This window comes from Ovis aries, chromosome 10 (genome assembly GCF_016772045.2).
Source record: "Ovis aries strain OAR_USU_Benz2616 breed Rambouillet chromosome 10, ARS-UI_Ramb_v3.0, whole genome shotgun sequence".
In the NCBI taxonomy this organism is placed as follows: Eukaryota; Metazoa; Chordata; class Mammalia; order Artiodactyla; family Bovidae; genus Ovis; species Ovis aries.
Genome location: NC_056063.1, coordinates 73,863,114 through 73,883,658, shown reverse-complemented (window position 1 = coordinate 73,883,658; position 20,545 = coordinate 73,863,114). Strand labels below are relative to the sequence as shown.

At 43.0% G+C, this 20,545-nt stretch overlaps 1 protein-coding gene across 7 annotated transcripts in view; it reads right to left on the bottom strand.

Moving 5' to 3' along the window:
- Positions 1–20,545, bottom strand: part of MBNL2 (muscleblind like splicing regulator 2) — a 168,972-nt gene that overhangs the window by 39,401 nt on the left and 109,026 nt on the right. For all 7 annotated transcript variants that reach the window (XM_027973721.3, XM_060394204.1, XM_060394203.1 and 4 more), the window contains 3 exons: positions 15,727–15,891; positions 6,999–7,199; positions 4,030–4,293 (listed from right to left, as the gene is read on the bottom strand). In XM_027973721.3, the coding sequence (XP_027829522.1) occupies positions 4,030–4,293; positions 6,999–7,199; positions 15,727–15,891 (630 nt within the window). The remainder of the gene's footprint in view (positions 1–4,029; positions 4,294–6,998; positions 7,200–15,726; positions 15,892–20,545) is intronic.

The following is a 20,545-nucleotide window of genomic DNA, read 5'->3' as shown; positions in this document are numbered from 1 at the left end:
GTTCTACAGGCAGAACTGTGAACATCTGAAAAAACCAACAAGATTCAGAACAAGAAAGCTTTGAATATTCTTTACTCCAGCGTCAGTTTGCCATGATGTAACTTTCATGACATCACTTTTATTTAAGATCTTTCATTCCAACATATTTTTACATTGCTAGATAATAAAAAAAATTGTTTTTGCTTACATTAGCCTATACTAACTACATAAGGCTACATAGCCTGTTCTCATAGAGTGCACTAACAACATTAACTGGATTAAACAAAGTGAACACGTCAGCCACTCAGTCGTGTTGGGCTCTTCGACCCCACAGACTAGCCCACCAGGCTCCTCTGTCCATGGGGTTCTCTGGATAAGAATATTGGAGTGGGTTGACCATTCCCTTCTCCAGGGGGTCTTCCCAATTCAGGGATCAAACCTGGGTCTCCCACATTGCAGGCAGATTCTTTACTGTCTGAGCCACAGGGAAGCTTATTAACTGGATGGTTAAACTCAAAATCATTTTGGCCTGGACTTTCTGGGATTCCATTCTTCCCTTCCCTTTTTCAGTCCTTGGGAGATAAAGAACACACCTACTCTTGGGTTGATCTTTTCTGATATGCTAACTAGGAGAGTGATTATGTCTCTAAAGCCTGGTGCTTATGAACAAAATTTTCAACAAAAGATCATTTAGCGAAGTCTCCGAGTAGAAAAAGAGATATTAAGTATTTCTCCCTAAGATAAGCACCTGAAAGGTTTATGTTCTCTTTTTTCCAAACCTCATTTGATGAATGTAATTTCCACAGAAATTATAATAAACTAGGAATTTAAAGAAGCTGAGAGCTCTAAAGTGAGCTAGACACTGACAGCATCTCTCTTTCTACCACTCACTTGGGTTTCTTTACTAGATGCAAATATCTTGTCTTTTCAAGGAAACACACAGCTCCTGGAGTGGACATATAAATATCTTGCATGTCTCACGCTTTGAGGAACACGTGTGGAATGTATTTTAAAAACTGTATGGGTGAATAATCACGTTATAATGTGCCTTTGTAGTACCCAGATGTTCTGTTTTAGAGGATATTATGTGACTGCAGCCATATGTTTACCTATATTGAAAGACCTTCAGGATTAGAGCAGACCTCAGAGATCCCCAAGGCCAGTGAACTTTGGGAGCTTCCTTAGGCACCTACGCAGAGAACCAGATTCTCTTTAATTGAGCTCCTACTATGTGCCAGATACTGAGCATCCATTCCAGCTGGCCTCACCAACATTTCTGATCCTCTGTCCCCTCCCCGAGCCTTCTCTATAGTGTGTGTGCATGTAGCCAGGCGTTTCATTTTCTGGATCAAGGAGCAAGCCAACTTCAAGGCAAGTGAACCAACTGCCCGGCCTTAGAGGTAAAGACCAAACCTGAGGAGTCAAGAATCGTGGACGACAGTAACCAGAGCTGCCACTTCAATGCAGAAGAAAGGGATATGGACAAGTAGGATGGAATTCAAAGTTCCTGAACATGTTTTCATGACTAGCTGATGGCAGCTGCTCTTGTTTCTTTTTACAAAATAAGTATCTTCTGGTGCAGCCCAATTTTGGTGCGTGTGTGTGAAGAAAGACTGTTGTCTTGAAGACCAGATACCCTTTGTGTTAAAATTACCAGAGAGAAGCTCTGATTTATTTTCACATTTGAAAAATTCTGGTGGGGATGATGCCCATGTTTTAAGAGCTATTGTACAAGTATAAGGCTGTAAAGGAAAGAGATGCCTCTTTCTCTGGACTCAAAGTTTGAATTCATTTTCAGGGTCCAATTAATCAAAAGAAGCAGAAATTCCTGGATAACAATAAAAACTACACTACAGTAATTCTTGGAGCTCAGGCATGAAACCCAGGTGAATGGGATACTAACATCTTCTGGCTGCAATCATCACACCCATTCATTCTCTTAAAGAAATAAAACAATCGTTTTTCCTTCATGGTGCTGAGTAATCTTGTTACTAGAGTAAGAAGACTTTGACTTCATCGAACTGCAACTGGTTTCAAATGAGCCTCTCACTTTCAAAAGACACTGTAGATTCAGTAACTTTCATGTCATCGTCAGAAAGAACCTGATGCTTTTGTTCTGAAACTACATTCCTTTGGGTTGTCTTTGAGGATGCTGCAAGACCACCTGAAATATCAGAACTCCAAATCCAGCACAGTGTAACAATGGAGGAAACTATGGCAACTAAACACGCTGACATCCACTCTAACAACCTTTGTGCATTTTGATGAGAAGGATTTGCAACTGCACCGAAGAAGGGCACGTAGACTCACAATTTAAAGAAATCGGGCTGTGTGTATACATGTAATGGCCATTTCTTCTCTTATCTCCATCAACCCAGGTCATCTACCATTGACTTATTCTAGGTACACTGCTCCTTCAATGATTCAAGAACTTATTGATTATGTAGATGTTAGGACTGCTACTTCTAAGTAGTGTGTCTTGGGTTAGTCGCTCTCTTGTATCTGACTCTTTGCAACCCCACAGACTGTAGTCAGCCAGGCTCCTGTGTCTATGGAATTCTCCAGGCAAGAATATTGGGGTGGCTTACCATTCCCTTCTCCAGGGGATCTTCCCCACCCAGGGATCAAACCCAGATCTCCTGCTTTGCAGGCAGATTCTTTACCCCCTGAGCCACCAGGGAAATCCACTTCTAGGTAACAGGCAGATAAATCAAGGCTCAGATAACTCAGATAAATTCAGGGCTCAGCGCCAAAGGTTACTATTAGTACCAGTGGTTTGTTGTATTTAACAGGTATCTAAGGAATAAGGACTGATTTTTTTCGTAGTTCCATAGCTAGACCCCGTGATGCATTTCCATCACGTCATGGAGGACCGTTATCCCTGTCACTTACTAAACTCCAAGCTCCCGAGGACGAGGAAAACTGCCTAATTTATTTATTCCATCCAGCAAGTGCCCGATGAGCGCCAGGTCTCATGGATTATCCAGTGTCTATCACACATTAAAACACACTGACGTCAAGCCAGAGATCTCACACCACAACAGATTAATTACAATCCAGTGCGGGTGGTGCTCAATTTTTGTAACACAACGGACTCACGAGGAGCTGGAAAAGAAAAGGCGCATGCCCAGGCCACACCCAAACCAATTAAATAAGAAACTTGGGGGAAGTGACTGCCCTTAGAAACTTTCACGTGCCCTCAGGTAATCCCAGACTACAGAAGCCTGGCTAGTGCAGTCCACGGGGTTGCAAAGAGTCGGACTTGATTTAGCGACCAAACAACAACAACGTGTTCTAGGCAGGTGCTTCTCAAACGTTACTGTGTATACAATCCACCTGGGGATGTTGGGAAATTTAAATCCTGATCCCAAAGGTCTGGGCGGGGGGGGGGGGGGGGGAGAAGTGGGGCTGAGTCGAGCTGTAACAGGCTCCCGAGGGTGCTGGGGAGGCCTGTGTCTTTAACGCAGGGGACTTGGGGCTACCTTCCAGGCCTTTTATTATTATTCTTATTTTTCAAAACACCATCCATACAGCTCCATCTTCATCTGTTTCATGACTTTATGTTCTGCATAAATTTTCTTTCAGGGAGAGAGGGAGTTTGCAGCATGGCCTTTGTAATAAGTAACAAGAAGTGGGGAGCAAAAAAATGGGGGCAGTGGCTCCCGGCCCGGGTGCATCCTCCGCCCGGTTCTCCTCTCTCCCCGGCTCCAGGCCGCCTCCCTGGTCCTTCCAGCCCGGTCCCGCCCGCGTCCGCGCTCCGAGAGGCGCTCTGGGCTTGGGGAGGGGCCCTCGCACCCGCCCCTGGCTTCCCTGCGCCCGCCTGAGGGATTTACTTATTGTGCTGCGAAGGGAAGGAGGGAGGAACGGAACAAAACGAAAACGAAACGGGCGGGGCGGGGGAACCACGACAGGACGGAGGCAGCGGAGCAGCGGGAGCGCCAGCCGGCCCCACTCCCGGCGGCGAGGCGCGCGTGCGCGTGCCCGCGCGGAAGGCGCGGCTCCGGGCGCGCGGGCTTCGGGGAAGGTGCGCGGCGCGCGCGCCCCACTTACCATGACTGTGGCCGCGGCCGCGGCTGCCTGGGCGGCCACCGCGGCCTGGTTGGCTTGGTGCTGCGCAGCTTTGATTTTGGCCTGCAAGTGTGCAGGAGGGTGAAAATATTTGCATTTCTCCCTCATGCAACGCCCCTTTATGTAATCCATACAAACGGTTACGGTGTTGTCGTTTGTGTCGACCATGGTGCTGTCGGCGGGGTGTGCAAAGCGGCAGTCGGTCTCTCCCCGGGCACAGTTTCCTCGCTGGAACTCCCTGCAGACCTAGGACACGGGGCGGGGGGGGGAGAAGAGCATACGATGCAGTAAAAAAAAAAAAAAAAGAAGAAGAAGATGCTTTCCCTTTCTTTGCATGCTGGCTTTTTTGCCGTTTACAATCAACCCAAGTCACTGGAATCCCGGGCAAACTATGATCACTTCAGTTTTGCTTCGCCCTGTTTGCTGGGGTGAGAATCTGTATTGAGCTAGGAAGTAAAAATCTACACTTTAGCTAAGATAACAAAAATCAACAAGGCCCCCATTGTTCTTGGGTTTTATTTATTTATATTTATTTGTTGACTTTTATAGAGAAGGGAAGGAAGGAAAGAAAATATGTTATATATATACTAATTCAGAGATTTTATATATATACACACACATATATATGTATAAAATCTGGTCTTCTGTATATAACTACGTCTCCTTCTACCATGACAACTCTGGGAAGTCGTGGGGTTTTTTGCATGGAGGGATTATTTCACCAAGGATCCAGCTACAATATCATAGCGGCACAATTCCAAAAAGAATTAAGCAGAAGTGACCAACTTGTTTCTTCTCCCTGAGGACAGGAAGTGGGGGGCAGGGTGAGTGTGAATACTCCCGTTTTCCCCTAAATCTCTCCTGCTCTACAAGATAAAGTGGGCTTCTAATCATAGATTAGAACAACTATGATACCCAAGACACCAAAACTTTCATTTAAATCACAATATTATTTTTTACAATAAAGAAAAGATAAAAAGGAGAGAAATATGGGAAGAGATAAAGCAGGGGCCTGGGGGAAGGAAGTAGGATAGATTTTGGAGTGTTGATGTATTGTTTCTTTTTCTTATTCTTCAGTCCTTAATTATCCTGAAATCTCTAGTAACTAAAATGCTCCATCCTCTGAGAATTCCCATGGATCAAGAGTTAACTGTATAAAGAAAATTTTCCTTGGAATTTAAAGAGTATTCTTAATCTTGCCCTAAATATCAATAATATGAAATAACACAAATAAGAAGCATATAACAGTTATAAATATCTGTATCAGAGAAAAATTATTAGTGAAATGGTAATTTCTTTTCTTAGGCTCTACATCCAGTGTTGATGTGCTTAAGTGGCGGTTCACATCTTGATCACTAGTGACTTATAGGAAGGGTCACTGGCATGACACTGGGAACCTTGTGACAGTCTTAGGTACTTGGGAAATACAGTTTCGCTGATCAGTGGCCAGGCAAGTTTGAAGGCCAAGCAGATACATCACAAAATTATTAATTGCTTCCTTCTACTTTGTATATTGTCCAACATTCCATCGTTAGCTCATAAAACGTACAAAAGAAAAATTACTAAGCTGTACCCACAGATTGTGAGTAAGCCTCCCCTTATAAGTGGAATGACTCGAGGTTGAGACGGCGTTGGGTGTTGAGCATTTACCTAGGGGCTCTGTGTGCCACTGACTTCATTCCTGCTTTGAAATAAATTGCAAGCTGCTTTGCTAAAGTCTCCGTGAATCATTTTTACATATGTCTTTGTCTGCCAATCCTGTTGGGAAGGACAACTTGTTCCCAACTCGACTGATTTAATTTGTTTTCTAAACCACACAGTCACGTACTGAACACAAAAGCTTCACGGGTCCACCAGGTGGCGCCCCAAACACTTTTCCAGTCCCGTAAAAGGTCTGTTCAATATTCACAGGGGTAGGCTGGATCAAAACTGTAGCGATGGGAGGTTATAGTCTTTTCATTTGGGGATCCACATACTTCAGAAGGAAGCTGGTATTAGGCAACATTTTATCACTTTCAAGATGTATAGAGTAAATATTTAAACAAATGCACATTGAAAGAATCATTCTTGAATGATCCCAAGATAAAGTACAGTATATATCCTAACCTTACATATGTATCAACTAACTATAATTGGTGATCGAATTTCAGGAGCCCTTTGAAAAATCTATCAGATTCTTTATACTCCATATAAAATGCTCTATTAAATACCAGAGGATACAACAGTTAAGATAAATGGATGCCCTGATTAAAAAGAAATTTAACCCAGTTAAGTTAAATCCAGGTGAGCTGGTTTGACTCCTGACTTAAGAATTACATTTTATAAATATATGAATTTGCTTTCTTGACTTTTCTAGAAGACTTGAATGTCAGTGAAAGAAAATATCTCAAATCAGTAATTAGACTCTCCCAGGCTCTAGTCCCCCTGTTTACCTACATACAACCGGGGCTGGAGCATGCTGGAGCAGCCATACTAGTTCTTAAAGTACTGAAATATGATCATACCAGTCGCTCTGTAGTCACTGCCCTACTTTCTCCCACCTCTGTCCCCTTCATCCTGGCTGCTGGCTTTCTAACCTGCTCATTCCCAGACCTTTCCAAGATCCATCAAAGGTTCATGCCTGACACAGCTGGAACCCTTGGGAGCCACTTCCATGACCCACATAGTGACTGATTCAGCCTTCCATTGGTTGTTGCATATTCTGCCTCTGAATACACATTCCACACAATCAATTTTTATTTGTATTGAACTTAAGTCTTTTCCCACAGACTAATTTCCTTTATACTTGGCCTCCAATTCAAACAGTAGAATTATGAAATGCATGACTTTTAGGTGAATCTCTGTGCGTGGCTGTTTTGCAAGACTGAATTGGTATCTTAGAAGCACTCACTTCCATAGAAGTACACTGCTACCCCCAAAGGCATCTCAAAACACAAATATAATTGAAGTACCTCCAGTTTGTCAGTCCTGAGAAGTTTCTGAGTTGCAGTTGAGCCCGGGACAGTGACAGGTGGACTTCCGGGAACAATAACAGGTGTGGTGGGTAGAATTTCCGTTGGGACTAACCCAACTCCAGGGGTTACAGGTGCTAAGTAAGGAGCAAAGCTAATCGCCGTATTTGTCCCTATTGCGGGACCTACAGGAAAAGTGGGCTGTTAAAGGAAGATAACACAGGACAAAAACTTCTTTAGAATAAAACTTTAAAAAATCACCAGCAACATTTACTCACCGCATATAAGACTCTTTGTGTTAGCTGCAAAAATCAGTGCTGAACTGTGAAAATTCTTTAAGCCTCTCTGTTTAGTGCTTAATAAAAATGAAATCCACATAGACCCTCTCTTTCCCAAACCATATAAACACAAAGGAGAATGTCATCGAAACCTAACTACAGGAACCGGCTTAAACTTTTATTCCCATGAAAGTGTTCTCAAGAAAAGAAAATGGTTATTCTATTCCGGTGCCTCATCATTCCACACTAGTGAGTGTTACAACATGAAGACAGTAAAATGTACGAAACGCTGACTCATGATCTCTGATGTGCTCTACATGTCTCTCAAAGGGAGAAGAAAAAACAAACACCATGAATATAGGCTGAGTTTCAGACTGATCAAATTTGTACACTCTCAAGCACTGGGGATTATCTGGTATTTTATTTTGCTCAGACTTACCAGTATGCCTCCATGTTCTATCACTAGTATGTAAAATCCCCAAATTCATAGGCGGTTTTCACATAGACCTGCTATTTCTTGCTCTAGCTCAACTATGTCTAGATCCGGTCTTCTTTTCCTGAGAGGGTGAATGGAAAAGCTTGAACTTCTCTGTTGGCCATTAAAAGTTGCTTTGGTTTCCTAGGTCACAAAGTCAACATGGCAGTGATAAAGGCATAGAGTACCCTATTAAAACCTCGTCATCACTGTCCTCGTTGTCCAGGGATAAGACAAAATATACTAGAGGGTTGATGGGATGATGGTTTTCAAAAGCTTCACCTGAAAGGACGCCTTTCAGAAAGGAAATAATGTACGTTTAAGAGAAGGACAAACTCAGCTTCACTTTAAAGGAGGTGATGTTAAACATTCAAGATGCTAGATAAAGGTTTTTCTTAGCATAAATTTTGCACTGATTTGGGACTGTATCGTTTTGTTGGTTTGTTTTTTGTTATTGGATGGCTTTTAACCTATTCATTTTTAGGACCAGTTTTCAGATATTTGCAATTACACGTCAACGCAGTTTCCTAATATTGAACAACGCCGTTGGCCATGTCATGCTGCTTCTCTATTTGCACATTGTGGGTAACATTCCTGTTGTCTATTTATAGCTCTGAGTTGTGGAACATATGGGGAAAATAATAATCTGTGCGAAATAAACAGGTTTTTGTTGACAGCAGTAACAGAAAAATATCTCTTACAAATGATCATGTTAGAAAACAGTGAATTATTGATAGTTTGCTCGGGGAGCTCTTAGAGAGGCTGAAAGTCTTTACTGAAGTGGCTGGGGGTGGGGAGGCATGGAAGAGGTGATTCTAATGGCCTGCGAGAGCTGCTGCCAGCATTCCCGCGAGGGGCTCTTAGATCTTTATGGCTCCGCCATACAATTCACTTTGGGAGAAAGTTGCAACATGAGGTCTCAACATGGGAAACTGATGGCAGCTAGGATTTTTTTTCCTCCTTAACTTTCTACAAAATTTTATATGTGTATGTTTTCCATTTTCAACCCATTTGAGTCATAATTATAGAACGTTGTGGTTTTCAGTAACTGTAGCTTTTATAATTCAGTACCATTGAAAAGAAGCCAAGTGATTTAAATGGTATAAGGACGATATAATGTTAAGATTTAAGAGAATCAATTCTGAAAGGTCATAAATCACAAAAAAAGACTAGTGATTCAAAGAACCAGCTAGATCAGAAATGCCGGGGGGGAATTTCATAGATAGAGATATCACAAATTCTGACTTAACAGATCTGGGTTGAGGAGGGGCTTGAAATTTGCATTAAAAATTTTATTACATGATTTGATGTGCGGCCCAGTTTGAGGACCACTGTCATAAATGAGTGAAAATAAATATTAAGAAAACCTAGTACTAGTTGTGTAATTAACAACATTAACATTAAAGATTAATGATCAAAATAAACATTAAGAAAAAAGAGCCCTCCCCCATATCTCCATTTTTGACTTTCTATTGAATCAAATTCCCAATATCCCTCCCTTGTAGATCATCTGAAGCCCAGATCAGCATAGTGACAGAAATTCATGTTGTATCTTGACTGTCCATGCGCTGTCAGAACCTCAAAACTCATTTCCCCAAGCCTTTTTGGATATCAACAAATCTCTTGCAATTAGCTAAATTTTGCTTTCTCAAATATGTTACTTGTTAATCTAATTTAATGATCAAAAAGGAATGTTGCAGTTTGTTCTACTGATGCAGAGCTGTAATAAAGTTCATAGAGAGTATTATTTAAAAGTAAAAACACAAATATGAGACAAGGGGAGACATGAATTCAAAATCCTGAGGTTGGCCAGTTATTCATTTTTACCCTGGGCAGGAAATTTTTACCCTGAGCTTTTCTGCAGAAGGGAAGTAAAACTACTTAGCTTAAAGAGTTGGGCTGAGCAAGATGTTATTTCTTTCTTACTTCCCATAGTTGAACTTCAAAAATAGCAGCTATCATTAGCAGTGTAAAAGTTAGTATTAATAAAGTCCCCCCCCCAAAAAAATTATCCATTGATTCTATAACAGGAATGTAATTAGCATAGCAATATAAGAGGTATAAAAATCTTATTAACTGAAGGCAAACATCGTCTCTACTTTGAATATAGACTGGGAAAGTATATGTTTTCTTTCATGTGAAAGTTAAAAGTTGATAGACTTTATGAAGATAGATTCAATTAAATATTTTCTCTTTTTTCTTATCAAGAGTGTTTTTCATTGACGTTGAAAAGTTAAAAAAAATATTGATTTTCAGAGATGGGCACTGTATTATTATTATTGTTGTTGTTATTATTAGTGACAGTAATACCTTACATCTGTGAAAGGTTGGGCTGTTCTCAAAAGCGTTCTCACACATAGTGTCTGCTTTAATCTCCTCAGCAGCTGCGAGAAGCGAGCCTGGCAGCCAGAACCCCACAGTCTTGCAGGTGAAAGCAATTTAGACCAGAGGCTGCATGGATTACCCAAGGCCAGTGCTGCCAAGGTGAGTCAAGGCAGAGCACCCCGGACTCCTGGCTCCCAGTCTGGGGCTGTTCTGACTCCCCTGCCCTTACTAGATTTTGTTCGTAATTTCATAAAACAGAAGAGAGGAAAAGAAAAATAACCCACCACGAGTTGGCCTTACAGACATTAAGTGTACAGAGAGAGCCTTTGTGGGGAGCCACGTCCCACGGTCAGCCCAGGGCCTCCCGAAGACAGGAGGTTAGGGCTGCTCTGAACAGCCGCCTGCCTGGGAAAGTGGGTCTCAGATCCTGGATTCGAGCAAAAGTCTCAAGGTACAGTGGAGGCTGATGTCTGGATTGGGGTCTGAGTCGGTAGCTAGAAGAAAGGCAGCATCTCCAGGGGACTCTGCTCTTGGGAGCCCACCCGCCAGGGCCGGGAGAGCTGGCCCTGTGGTTCCTGGAGGGGGGCTGTTGCCAGGTGGTCTGAGATCCATTTGGTCCTTGTCATCTTCCAGCACCAACTGCAGCGAGGCCAGAGGACAAGAGATGCAGAAAGCCTTCTAGAAGAAAATCGTGTCTGAAATGCAGGTCTTGCCATCTTGCCTCTGGACTTCACTCCAAGAGTCTGTGCTTCTCTCCTTGGCTTCTCACTCTCCACTCTTCTTTCTCTGTAACTCACAGCAGTAGATGTGGCCTCAAAGATCACACACACACACACACACACACACACACACACACATGCTCACATGCACACATGCACTTTGATATTTTGTAGTGGCTTGAAAGGATCAGGGCTGGGGAGGACTGACTAAGTGGCCTGACGTATCTTATGGCTCTAAAATGTAGTCGATTGCCTTTTTAGAAAAAGAACATGAGAGCTCATGCATTTAGAAAGCTTTGACTTCAAAGGATAGGTATTTGGTACTTAAACTGAAAGGCCTAAAACACGGCATCTCTTAAGCCTTCTCCCTTTATTGCCAGGAGCATCTCTGGAGGGCAGAATGTTCAGTGCAAGATCTTGCCACTAAGGACTAGATCGCACAGGCTCTTAATCTCTGTCGTACTAAAGGCCATCCACCTGCCACTTTATTGTGAGTGTACATGAGATGTTTGTGTGGGAGTCGAGGGGTGGAGCTGTATGGTTGGAAGGAAAGGAGAGAAGAACTGTTGTCGTACCCCATTAGGAACTGGAGAAGGAAAAACTCCTCGGAGGAAGGGTGAATGAGACTTTGCAGATGTAATGAATTTGAGACAGAAGAGTTATAAGAGGAAAGAATCATTGGCATTTTCATTTATTCAATAAATATTCATCGCTGGTACAGACATGGTGCCAGAACACTGTGTCTCCGTTTATTGAACTTAAACCCTAATGGGGAAGAACAAAGAAATAAAATCACAATTCACTTGTGATTTTACGGATAAGCAAATACGAAGAGGCCTCACTTCTGAGATGGAGAGAAGATAGAGGCTAGAGATAGAGATTGGCAGTGGGTTGCAGTCGATAGAGTTGGAGTCCTTATGAATAAGATGAAGTTAAAATATGAAGATCAGTAGGAAGCTTCCAGCAAAAGTAAAAGCCTTTAAGCAAACAGGAGCTCTGTGTGTTCACAGAGCTGAAAGTTTGGTTTGGTCTCAGGGGACACGGGAAGAGTGGCCTCTGATGAGGTGAGCCGGGTAGGGACTTGACACTGTAAATAAAATCAAGGTTACACATTTAGACTTGGTCTCCAGTGAAACGGGAAACCACTGAAGGGTTTTAAGTAAGGGAGTGACGTTATACCATTTATGTGTTTAAAAGATTCCTCTGGTTGCTGTGCCCATTGGAATAAAGCAAGAGTTGTGGCTCAGTGGTGAAGAATCCACCTGCAATGCAGGAGACAGAGGTTCGATCCCTGGGTTGGGAAGATCCCCTGGAGAAGGAAATGGCAACCCATTCCAGTATCCTGGCCTGGGAAATCCCATGGACAGAGGACCCAGGTGGGCTACAGTCCATGGGGTCACAAAGAGTTGGACACAACTGAGCAACTAAACAAACACCACAGGAGGGTAAAGCCTATCAAGTATTTTGAAAGAAAGGTTGATGGCAGCTAAGATGAGGGTCCTGGGAGAAGGAGAAGTAGGTGGGCTTGAGGGCATATGACAGGACTTGCTGATGAACTGGATGTGAGAGAACCTGTCCGGTTTTGGTTTGAAACTGCTGGCTACACTTACTGAGATGAGAAGGGAGTAGAATGGAAAATTGGTCTTAAGCATGTCAAGTTCCTGGGAAAAATTCTGAAGGGGAATCCAGGAGGAGGTTGGGTACCTAAACCCGGGGCTCATGGATTGAGAACATGCCTTTGGTAGTTCTCAGCCTGTAGATGACCCACAGCCACAGGAATCGATGAGACCACGAAGGAGCAGGTAAGTGACAGAGGCAGCCAGCACTGGGAACATCAGTGCATAGCAGCCTCAATATAGAATAGAGCAAACTGAAAGTCGCTCAGTTGTGTCTGACTCTTTGAGACCCCATGGGGATAGTCCATGGAATTCTCCAGGCCAGAATACTGGAGTGGGGAGCCTTTCCCTTCTCCAGGGGATCTTCCCAACCCAGGGATAGAACCCAGGTCTCCCACTTTGCAGGAGGATTCTTTACCAGCTAAGCTGCAAGAGAAGCCCAAGAATACTGGAGTGGGTATCCTATCCCTTCTCCAGCGGATCTTCCTGACCCTGGAAATCAAACCAGGGTCTCCTGCATTGCAGGCGGATTCTTTACCAACTGAGCTACCAGGGAAGCCCGAATAGAACAGAGGAAATGAACGGGCAAAGGAGACAGTGGAGGAAGGCGTGTCAGAGAGGAAGGGGCACTCTGCAGAGGAGATGGGCCACATTCTACTAAGGAGAGACTGGCTGCCTGCTACCAAGATCTCCAAAGAATAATGCCAGCATCAGTGACTACCTGTTTAGCAATATGGAGGTCACTGGTGAGAGATTTCAGCAGATGAGAGATTTCAGGGCAGATGGAAGATAAAGGGTGTGAAAAAAACCATCCGGAGCTCTTTAGAGAAGCTTACCCTAGAAGGAAACCTAAAAATAGAGTGGTACTTGTGACTCTGTTTAGCCGTTTGTCTTCTGCAATTTCTGCATGTATTCGTTGCACTGGGACAAAATCAAGGTTCTGGCAAGACTGTGTTCCCTCTGGAGGCTCCAGAAAAGAAGAATCGGTCCCTTGACTCTTCCGTCTCCTGGCGGCTGCTGGTGTTCCTTGGTTTGTGGCCCCATCACTCCAGTCTCGGCCTCCATGAGCACATTGCCTTTCTCCTCTTCTGTATGTGCGTTAACTCTCCCTCTGCCTCTCTTATAAGGATGCCTGTGATCGCATTTAATCCTGGAGAATGTCCCCATCTCAAGACGCCCAACTCAATCACATCGGCAAAGACCCTATTTCCTTGGAAGGTTCTAGGACCTGTTCTACTGTCACTAATTCATTCCTGTGACTCTGAAATTACTTGTTTGTAGAGTCAATGACTTTTAAGTTTATTACATTTTTGCATCCCAATTTCTCTTGTGATTTAAAGACCTCTCTTAAAGTATTTAAATGTAATACTTCTTTCTCATAGAGCAATCGTGATTATTGTCCTCTAATTAATATATGAGACAGTATGGAAACATAACTTTCAAAGAAAATTCAATTAACAGTTTAGAACATGAATGGAATTTATTAACAGGCCATTATTGAGTGCCAGGGTCAATCCTTACAGATTCTAAATAAATAAGAAGTGAATGATTAAAATGAGTTGAGATATAATGCATTGTGACTATGTTGACCTAGGTGGTTCTCAATTTATTCCCATAGACATTATTAATATGCATAACTAAATTATTTTAGCATTTACGTAATTTAATAAAATAATTTATGTGTGTATCAACAAAGAAACCATAAAATATACTTGTGAGTGGTTTTAAATAGATCCATTTAAATGCCTATGTGTGTGTTTAGTTGCTTAGTCGTGTCTGACTCTTTGCGATCCCTTGGACTATAGCCCACCAGGCTCCTCTGTCCATGGGATTTCTCCAGGCAAAATTACAGGAGTGGGTTTCCATTTTCTTCTCCATGAGATCTTCCTGACTCAGGGATCGAACCTGCGTCTCCTGCACTGGCAGAGATATTCTTTACTGCTGGGCCACCAGGGAAGCCCTAAGAGGTACTTATTCGGGATTTCCTCCAAGCAGCCTTTCCTGCCTCATCTGAGATCTAGTTCCCTGGGCTTGATTGAGGCTTGCTCTGCCTTTCCCCTGCGTCTGTCTACACCTACAAGACTGTAGCTCATTTATCTGAGGGTCCTTCACACCTGCACCTGCACTTTTCCACTCTGGGCAGAGCTGGTTCCTGGCCACTTGGTGCCACTCACTACTCTTGGGTAGAAAGCTGGAGACAAGCAGAACTGCCAACCATCTACCCAGATCCTCTCCCCTCTTCCTGGACAGCCCCTACCTTCCCCATCTCATCTCACAGACACACAATAAGAAACTCCCTGGTAGCTATCCTTTTTTCATTTAGCAGCTTTCAATAACAATGGAATTTTCATACAATAAAGACTGATTTTTAAACAATCGTCTTTTGTGTATGTACTTTCTTTTTTAAAAAAAGAGCAAATTTCACCCACTTCACTGGCTTTTTTTTTTTTTAATTAGCTTGTTTTTGACAAATAATTTACAAATGTGAACGAACTTCACTAAAGGCAAAAAAAAAAAAAAAAAATGCACTCCTTTCCCTCAGGGCCTCATTCCTAAAGCAATTTCCAGACCTTTAAGGAAATACTTTCAAACACTGTGAAGTCAGGGAGAAAATATTACACAATACATATTCATAGACTGAACTCCCTTGGCATTTAATCTTGCGGTCCTCACCACGGCTGCCACACCCTTTGCTGGCCTCTGACACAGCAGGTGTGGGTGGCTGAGGCACCCTGGTTCAGGCTTCCTTCAGGCCCAGGGGGTGGTGGTGGTCGGGAGTGGAGCAGACAGCAGAAAGCGCCCTGGTCAAGATGTCTGAGGTCTAGGCCCAGCTCCACAACTGATTAACTGCAGGACATTGGGTAAATCCATTAACTTCTCTGGTTTCATTTTTCCCCTTCCTTAAAATGACACCATTGAAATGAAATAATCGGTTGCATTGCTAAACATGTTTTAGGCATCAAAATCTCCTCTTTACATAGATCATTGATTCATACTCTCAATGGAGAACTATTTCCCTTCTAAGATAGCTCAAATATGGAGGTGACTGGTGAGAAAGAGCTGGAGTGACACAGATTTTCCAGGTATCGATTAGAAATTGCCTTTGCCTACAGTTTCCTCCTGCATTTTTTTTTTTCCCATTTGGATAATCTAAAAGACCCTCTTTACAGGGTCTATTTAGCTTCAAAGCTATTTGCTTTAATTGTAGCCAAAGAGACAAAGTAGAGAAAGGCCATTTTAGGTCAACGGTTGGTACATTGCCCGTACCAACACTTTCATCAGCAAGCCCGTCCTTGTTAGCTTCAGTGTACTCACCACGGGATGGAGTGGGGTTCCTGGAAACATAAATTGCATCTGCTGGGCAAGCATGGCTGCTGCAGTTTTTTGCTGGATCAAATTGTTCCTCCCATTAATTTCTAGTTGAGTTTTTAAGTGTGTGGGAGGGTGAAGATACTTGCAGTTCTCCCTTGAACAACGGCCCTGGGGGAGAAAAAAAGAGTTTTAGTTTTAGCACAGTTAGAAGTAGCTTTCAACTCTTTGTCAACCATTTCACAATCACTTCATCTATGCGAAGGTGTGTATCTGTGTGTGTGTGCGCGAGCACAGATGTGTTGGAACATACATCAGAGCTGGAACACACAAGGAGTGGCTCGGGCATTAGCTGATCGTCAACCTTGCTCAAACCTGTTGAACAGAGACGCTTCCTGAGATGTTACTGTTGTTCTGAATGGATTCTAACTCTGACAAAAGACCCTAAGGAAAGGTGACAGCAGAGTCAAGTCAGACCCTTCCAGGCAGTGTGGAGGGTGATCAGAGGAGCATGTTTATTCTGCCTTATCAAAAGGAAGCTTTGAACTTGCTAGATGTGCGTGCTGGAACGATGACAATATGTGAATAATTAGGTGCCACATTTATGCTCTGGGGACAGTAATCAGCACTATCTGATTTCTTGAAATGTGCACTCCAGGTTGGCTGAAGACATCCCTGATTTGAGTGATGGAAGGAGTACTAGTCTAGGAGTGGGCATTTCTTAGTAACTGATGCACAGGTGAACTCAGATGATCACCTGCAACAGATCAGCTTGCTACATGAACGCTGTCGCCCGTGTCCCTGCCCAGCTCCCGTGACAGTTATTTATGTAACATTTAATGTCAGGTTTTGACGTTGTGAAGTGTATACAACGAAAGTAACGCTGGGACGTTCGAGTTGGCACAGTGAAAAATAAAATTAATTAGGTGACAGGTGTGCCTAAAGCCGGTCTTTGAAGAGTGGCTGCAAATGGTAATTAATGTTTATACTGTATTCCCACCTTTTCCAAACTACCAATTGAAAGAATCATGTTGATGTGTGAATGACGCAATTTCTGGAGAAAGAATAACGAACTGTACTAACCAGTACGAGAATTGTCATTCCCTGAAGAATTAGTCTATTTGCAACCAAGAAAAGAGAATATGAGCTTGTTTACCAGATATAAAAGTAATTTTAAAAAGCGAGCTGGGTGGATCTGGAGAAACAAATTTGTTTATAGTCGTCCTAATTCTAAACATCTGGAGCTCTCATGCTGCCTCCCGCTTGTTTAAGCTGTGCGTTTGGCAGCGCGGGATCCTTCCCAAGCGTGAGTCTCCCAGTGCTGCCATGGAGAAGGGCAGACAGAGATCCTGGTCTAGTCCTGGTGGTCTGAGCTCATCAGCCCGTGCTGTCCTGAGGCCCTCGTGTTGGCAACATGAGAAACTGTGCTACCCTCTGCAGGGAGGACACTGAGGCAGATACAGGGACACCAGAAGGAATAGGTCACATTAAAGCTAAAGTAGTTCTACACCCATGGGCAAGGTCGGCGTGTCTCCTTAGGCTCAAGTTCATATTGTGGATGCTTCATCCAGCTTCCTAATGTATGCAGTAGACACTTTTTTGTTTGTTTGTTTTGGCTGTGCTGGGTCTTCTGCAATAATTTACAGCTCATAGGCTTAGTTACCCCCGGGGCACAGGGGATCTTAGTTACCAGACGAGGGATCGAACCCATGTCTCTTGTATTGGAAGGTAGATTCTTATCCACTGGACCACCAGGGAAGTTCCTGAAATAGACAACTTGGGTCCAGTATTGGAAGGTCTAATGTAAAAATACAGGCAAATTGGACCCGCAATTGAAAATAATCCGAATCAAAGCAGTCTTGGCATCTCTCCATCTACTTCTCTCCATAGAATTTTAAGAGGAAGATTTAATCCTAACTCTGCTTTACTCATTGTTTTATGGTGTCCTGGGGTCCCTCCAGCCCTGCCAATTTGCCTCAGGCACCTCTTATTTTACTTCTCTTTCTGTCCTCCCTTGACAATGGCCTTAGTCTCAGGGTTTGCTACAATCAAATCTCCAAGAGCACATGCAGACTAGGCCAGCTCCTTCAACAGAGGTGTGTGGCCAGCCTTCGGATTGGCTGCCTTATGTCAGGTATCCAAATACATTCACTCCATCTATGGTGGGAGGTGGTCATGGGATACAGGATGTAGCCACTGCCCATTAGTAGGGAGGACTAAACAGAGTGACGTTTCTTGTATAGAGGGTAAGCTGCCCCGGGACAACCTCAATTCAAACTCTCTTTAAATACAGTCAGTTCACTAGGGAGATAACACCCAGAAAGGCTCAGGTACACAAGATGTATGTATGGGCTTACATGCACAAACATACATTGGGCCTCATGAGGGGATTTGGGAAAGCAGAGTTCCATAGAACAGAGTTAAAATTTGTAATACAGTCTGATGTCTACCAGTCCGGCTATTATATTTTGCTCGTTCCCATAATGGTCGATTTGATCACTAGCCTTCTAATGTAAGGGGCTTCCTCGATAGTTCAGTGGTAAAGAATCCACCTTCAATGCAGAAGACACACGCAGGAGATGTGGGTTTGATTCCTGGGTTGGAAAGATCCCCTGGAGAAGGAAATGGCAACCCACTCCAGTATTCTTGCCTGGGAAATTCCACGGAGAGAGGACCCTGGCGAGCTACAGTCCATGGGTTTGCAAAGATTTGGCCATGATTTAGCGGCTAAACCACCACATCACTTCTAATGCAATGCTTTGTAGCTGCAGACAAAAATTTTGATTAGCCTGGAAAAACATGATTTTCTTGTAAATGCTCTTATCTCTTGATACAACTGGGACTCTTAAGGAACTGTATAAACTATTCCCAGGGAATGGAACATGATTTACTACACTGAATTAGTAATTTATTGATGGAACCTTCTTTTCTATGAGAATTAATACAATTTCCTACTGTTCTTACTTATATGCTTGGAGTGAGGAATATTTTCCATTACCCACGTGCCAAATAGTTTATACAGGGTTATCTCATTTTCTCCTTATAACAGCTGTAATGATCACTGTGTTACAAAAGAGTTAATGGGCTCAGAAAGATCAAGAAACTTTCCAAAGGTTGTATAATTGGTGGTTGGTTGGGCCGGATTCTGGAGAAGGAAATGGCAACCCACTCCAGTGTTCTTGCTTGGAGGATTCCAGGGATGGGGGAGCCTGGTGGGCTGCCGTCTATGGGGTTGCATGGAGTTGGACACGACTGAAGTGACTTAGCAGCAGCAGCAACATCCAGGTACCTTGGGAAGTCACTTCACATTTAGGGGGCCTCAGCTTTCTCATCTGTAAAACAATCAACTGGATGCGGAGATCACTAAGATTCCTTTAACCTTCAAGATTCTATGATTAATAGAATTCATTTCTTAGTAAAATGACAGAGTTAAAGCACCTTTGCACCTACTATTATCAGGCATTGGCTTAGAAACTGAGGATAAGAGGTCTCTATATTTGTGAACTTGGTGGAAGCTGAGAAGGATGGCAAAAGAGAGAATGGATGTAAAAATATGAGTAGAGGATTGCTTTAATTTGAATAGCCTCATTTTTTTTAGTGTTCTGAATAGGAATAGGAAAAAAAAAAAGGTTAGTATTTACTGGAATTGCTATTTTTAGGTCATTCAGTGTTAATGACAAGTTTCAACTGTCACAGATAAGAGGTCTTCTTTACATAAACAATTTTACACAGTTTGTGTAAATAGGAGAAACCCAAAGCCCTAACTGCTCAAAATTCTCCAAGCCAGGCCTCAGCAATACGTGAACTGTGAACTTCCGGATGTTCAAGCTGGTTTTAGAAAAGGCAGAAGAACCAGAGATCAAATTGCCAACATCCGCTGGATCATGGAAAAAGCAAGAGAGTTCCAGAAAAACATCTATTTCTGCTTTATTGACTATGCCAAAGCCTTTGACTGTGTGGACCACAATCAACTGGAAAATTCTGAAAGAGATGGGAATACCAGACCACCTGACCTGCCTCTTGAGAAATTTGTATGCAGGTCAGGAAGCAATAGTTAGAACTGGACATGGAACAACAGACTGGTTCCAAATAGGAAAAGGAGTGCGTCAAGGCTGTATATTGTCACCCTGCTTATTTAACTTATATGCAGAGTACATCTTGAGAAACACTGGGCTGGAAGAAGCACAAGCTGGAATCAAGATTGCCAGGAGAAATATCAATAACCTCAGATATGCAGATGACACCACCCTTATGGCAAAAAGTGAAGAGGAACTAAAAGCCTCTTGATGAAAGTGAAAGTGGAGAGTGAAAAAGTTGGCTTAAAGCTCAACATTCAGAAAACGAAGATCATGGCATCTGGTCCAATCACTCCACGGCAAATAGATGGGGAAACAGTGGAAACAGTGGCAGACTTTATTTTTGGGGGCTCCAAAATCACTGCAGATGGTGACTGTAGCCATGAAATTAAAAGACGCTTACTCCTTGGAAGAAAAGTTATGACCAACCTAGATAGCATGTTGAAGAGCAGAGACTTTACTTTGCCAATAAAGGTCCATCTAGTCAAGGCTATGGTTTTTCCAGTGGTCATGTATGGATGTGAGAGTTGGACTGTGAAGAAAGCTGAGCGCCGAAGAATTGATGCTTTTGAACTGTGGTGTTGGAGAAGACTCTTGAGAGTCCCTTGGACTGCAAGGAGATCCAACCAGTCCATTCTGAAGGAGATCAGCCCTGGGATTTCTTTGGAAGGAATGATGCTAAAGCTGAAACTCCAGTACTCTGGCCACCTCATGTGAAGAGTTGACTCATTGGAAAAGACTCTGATGCT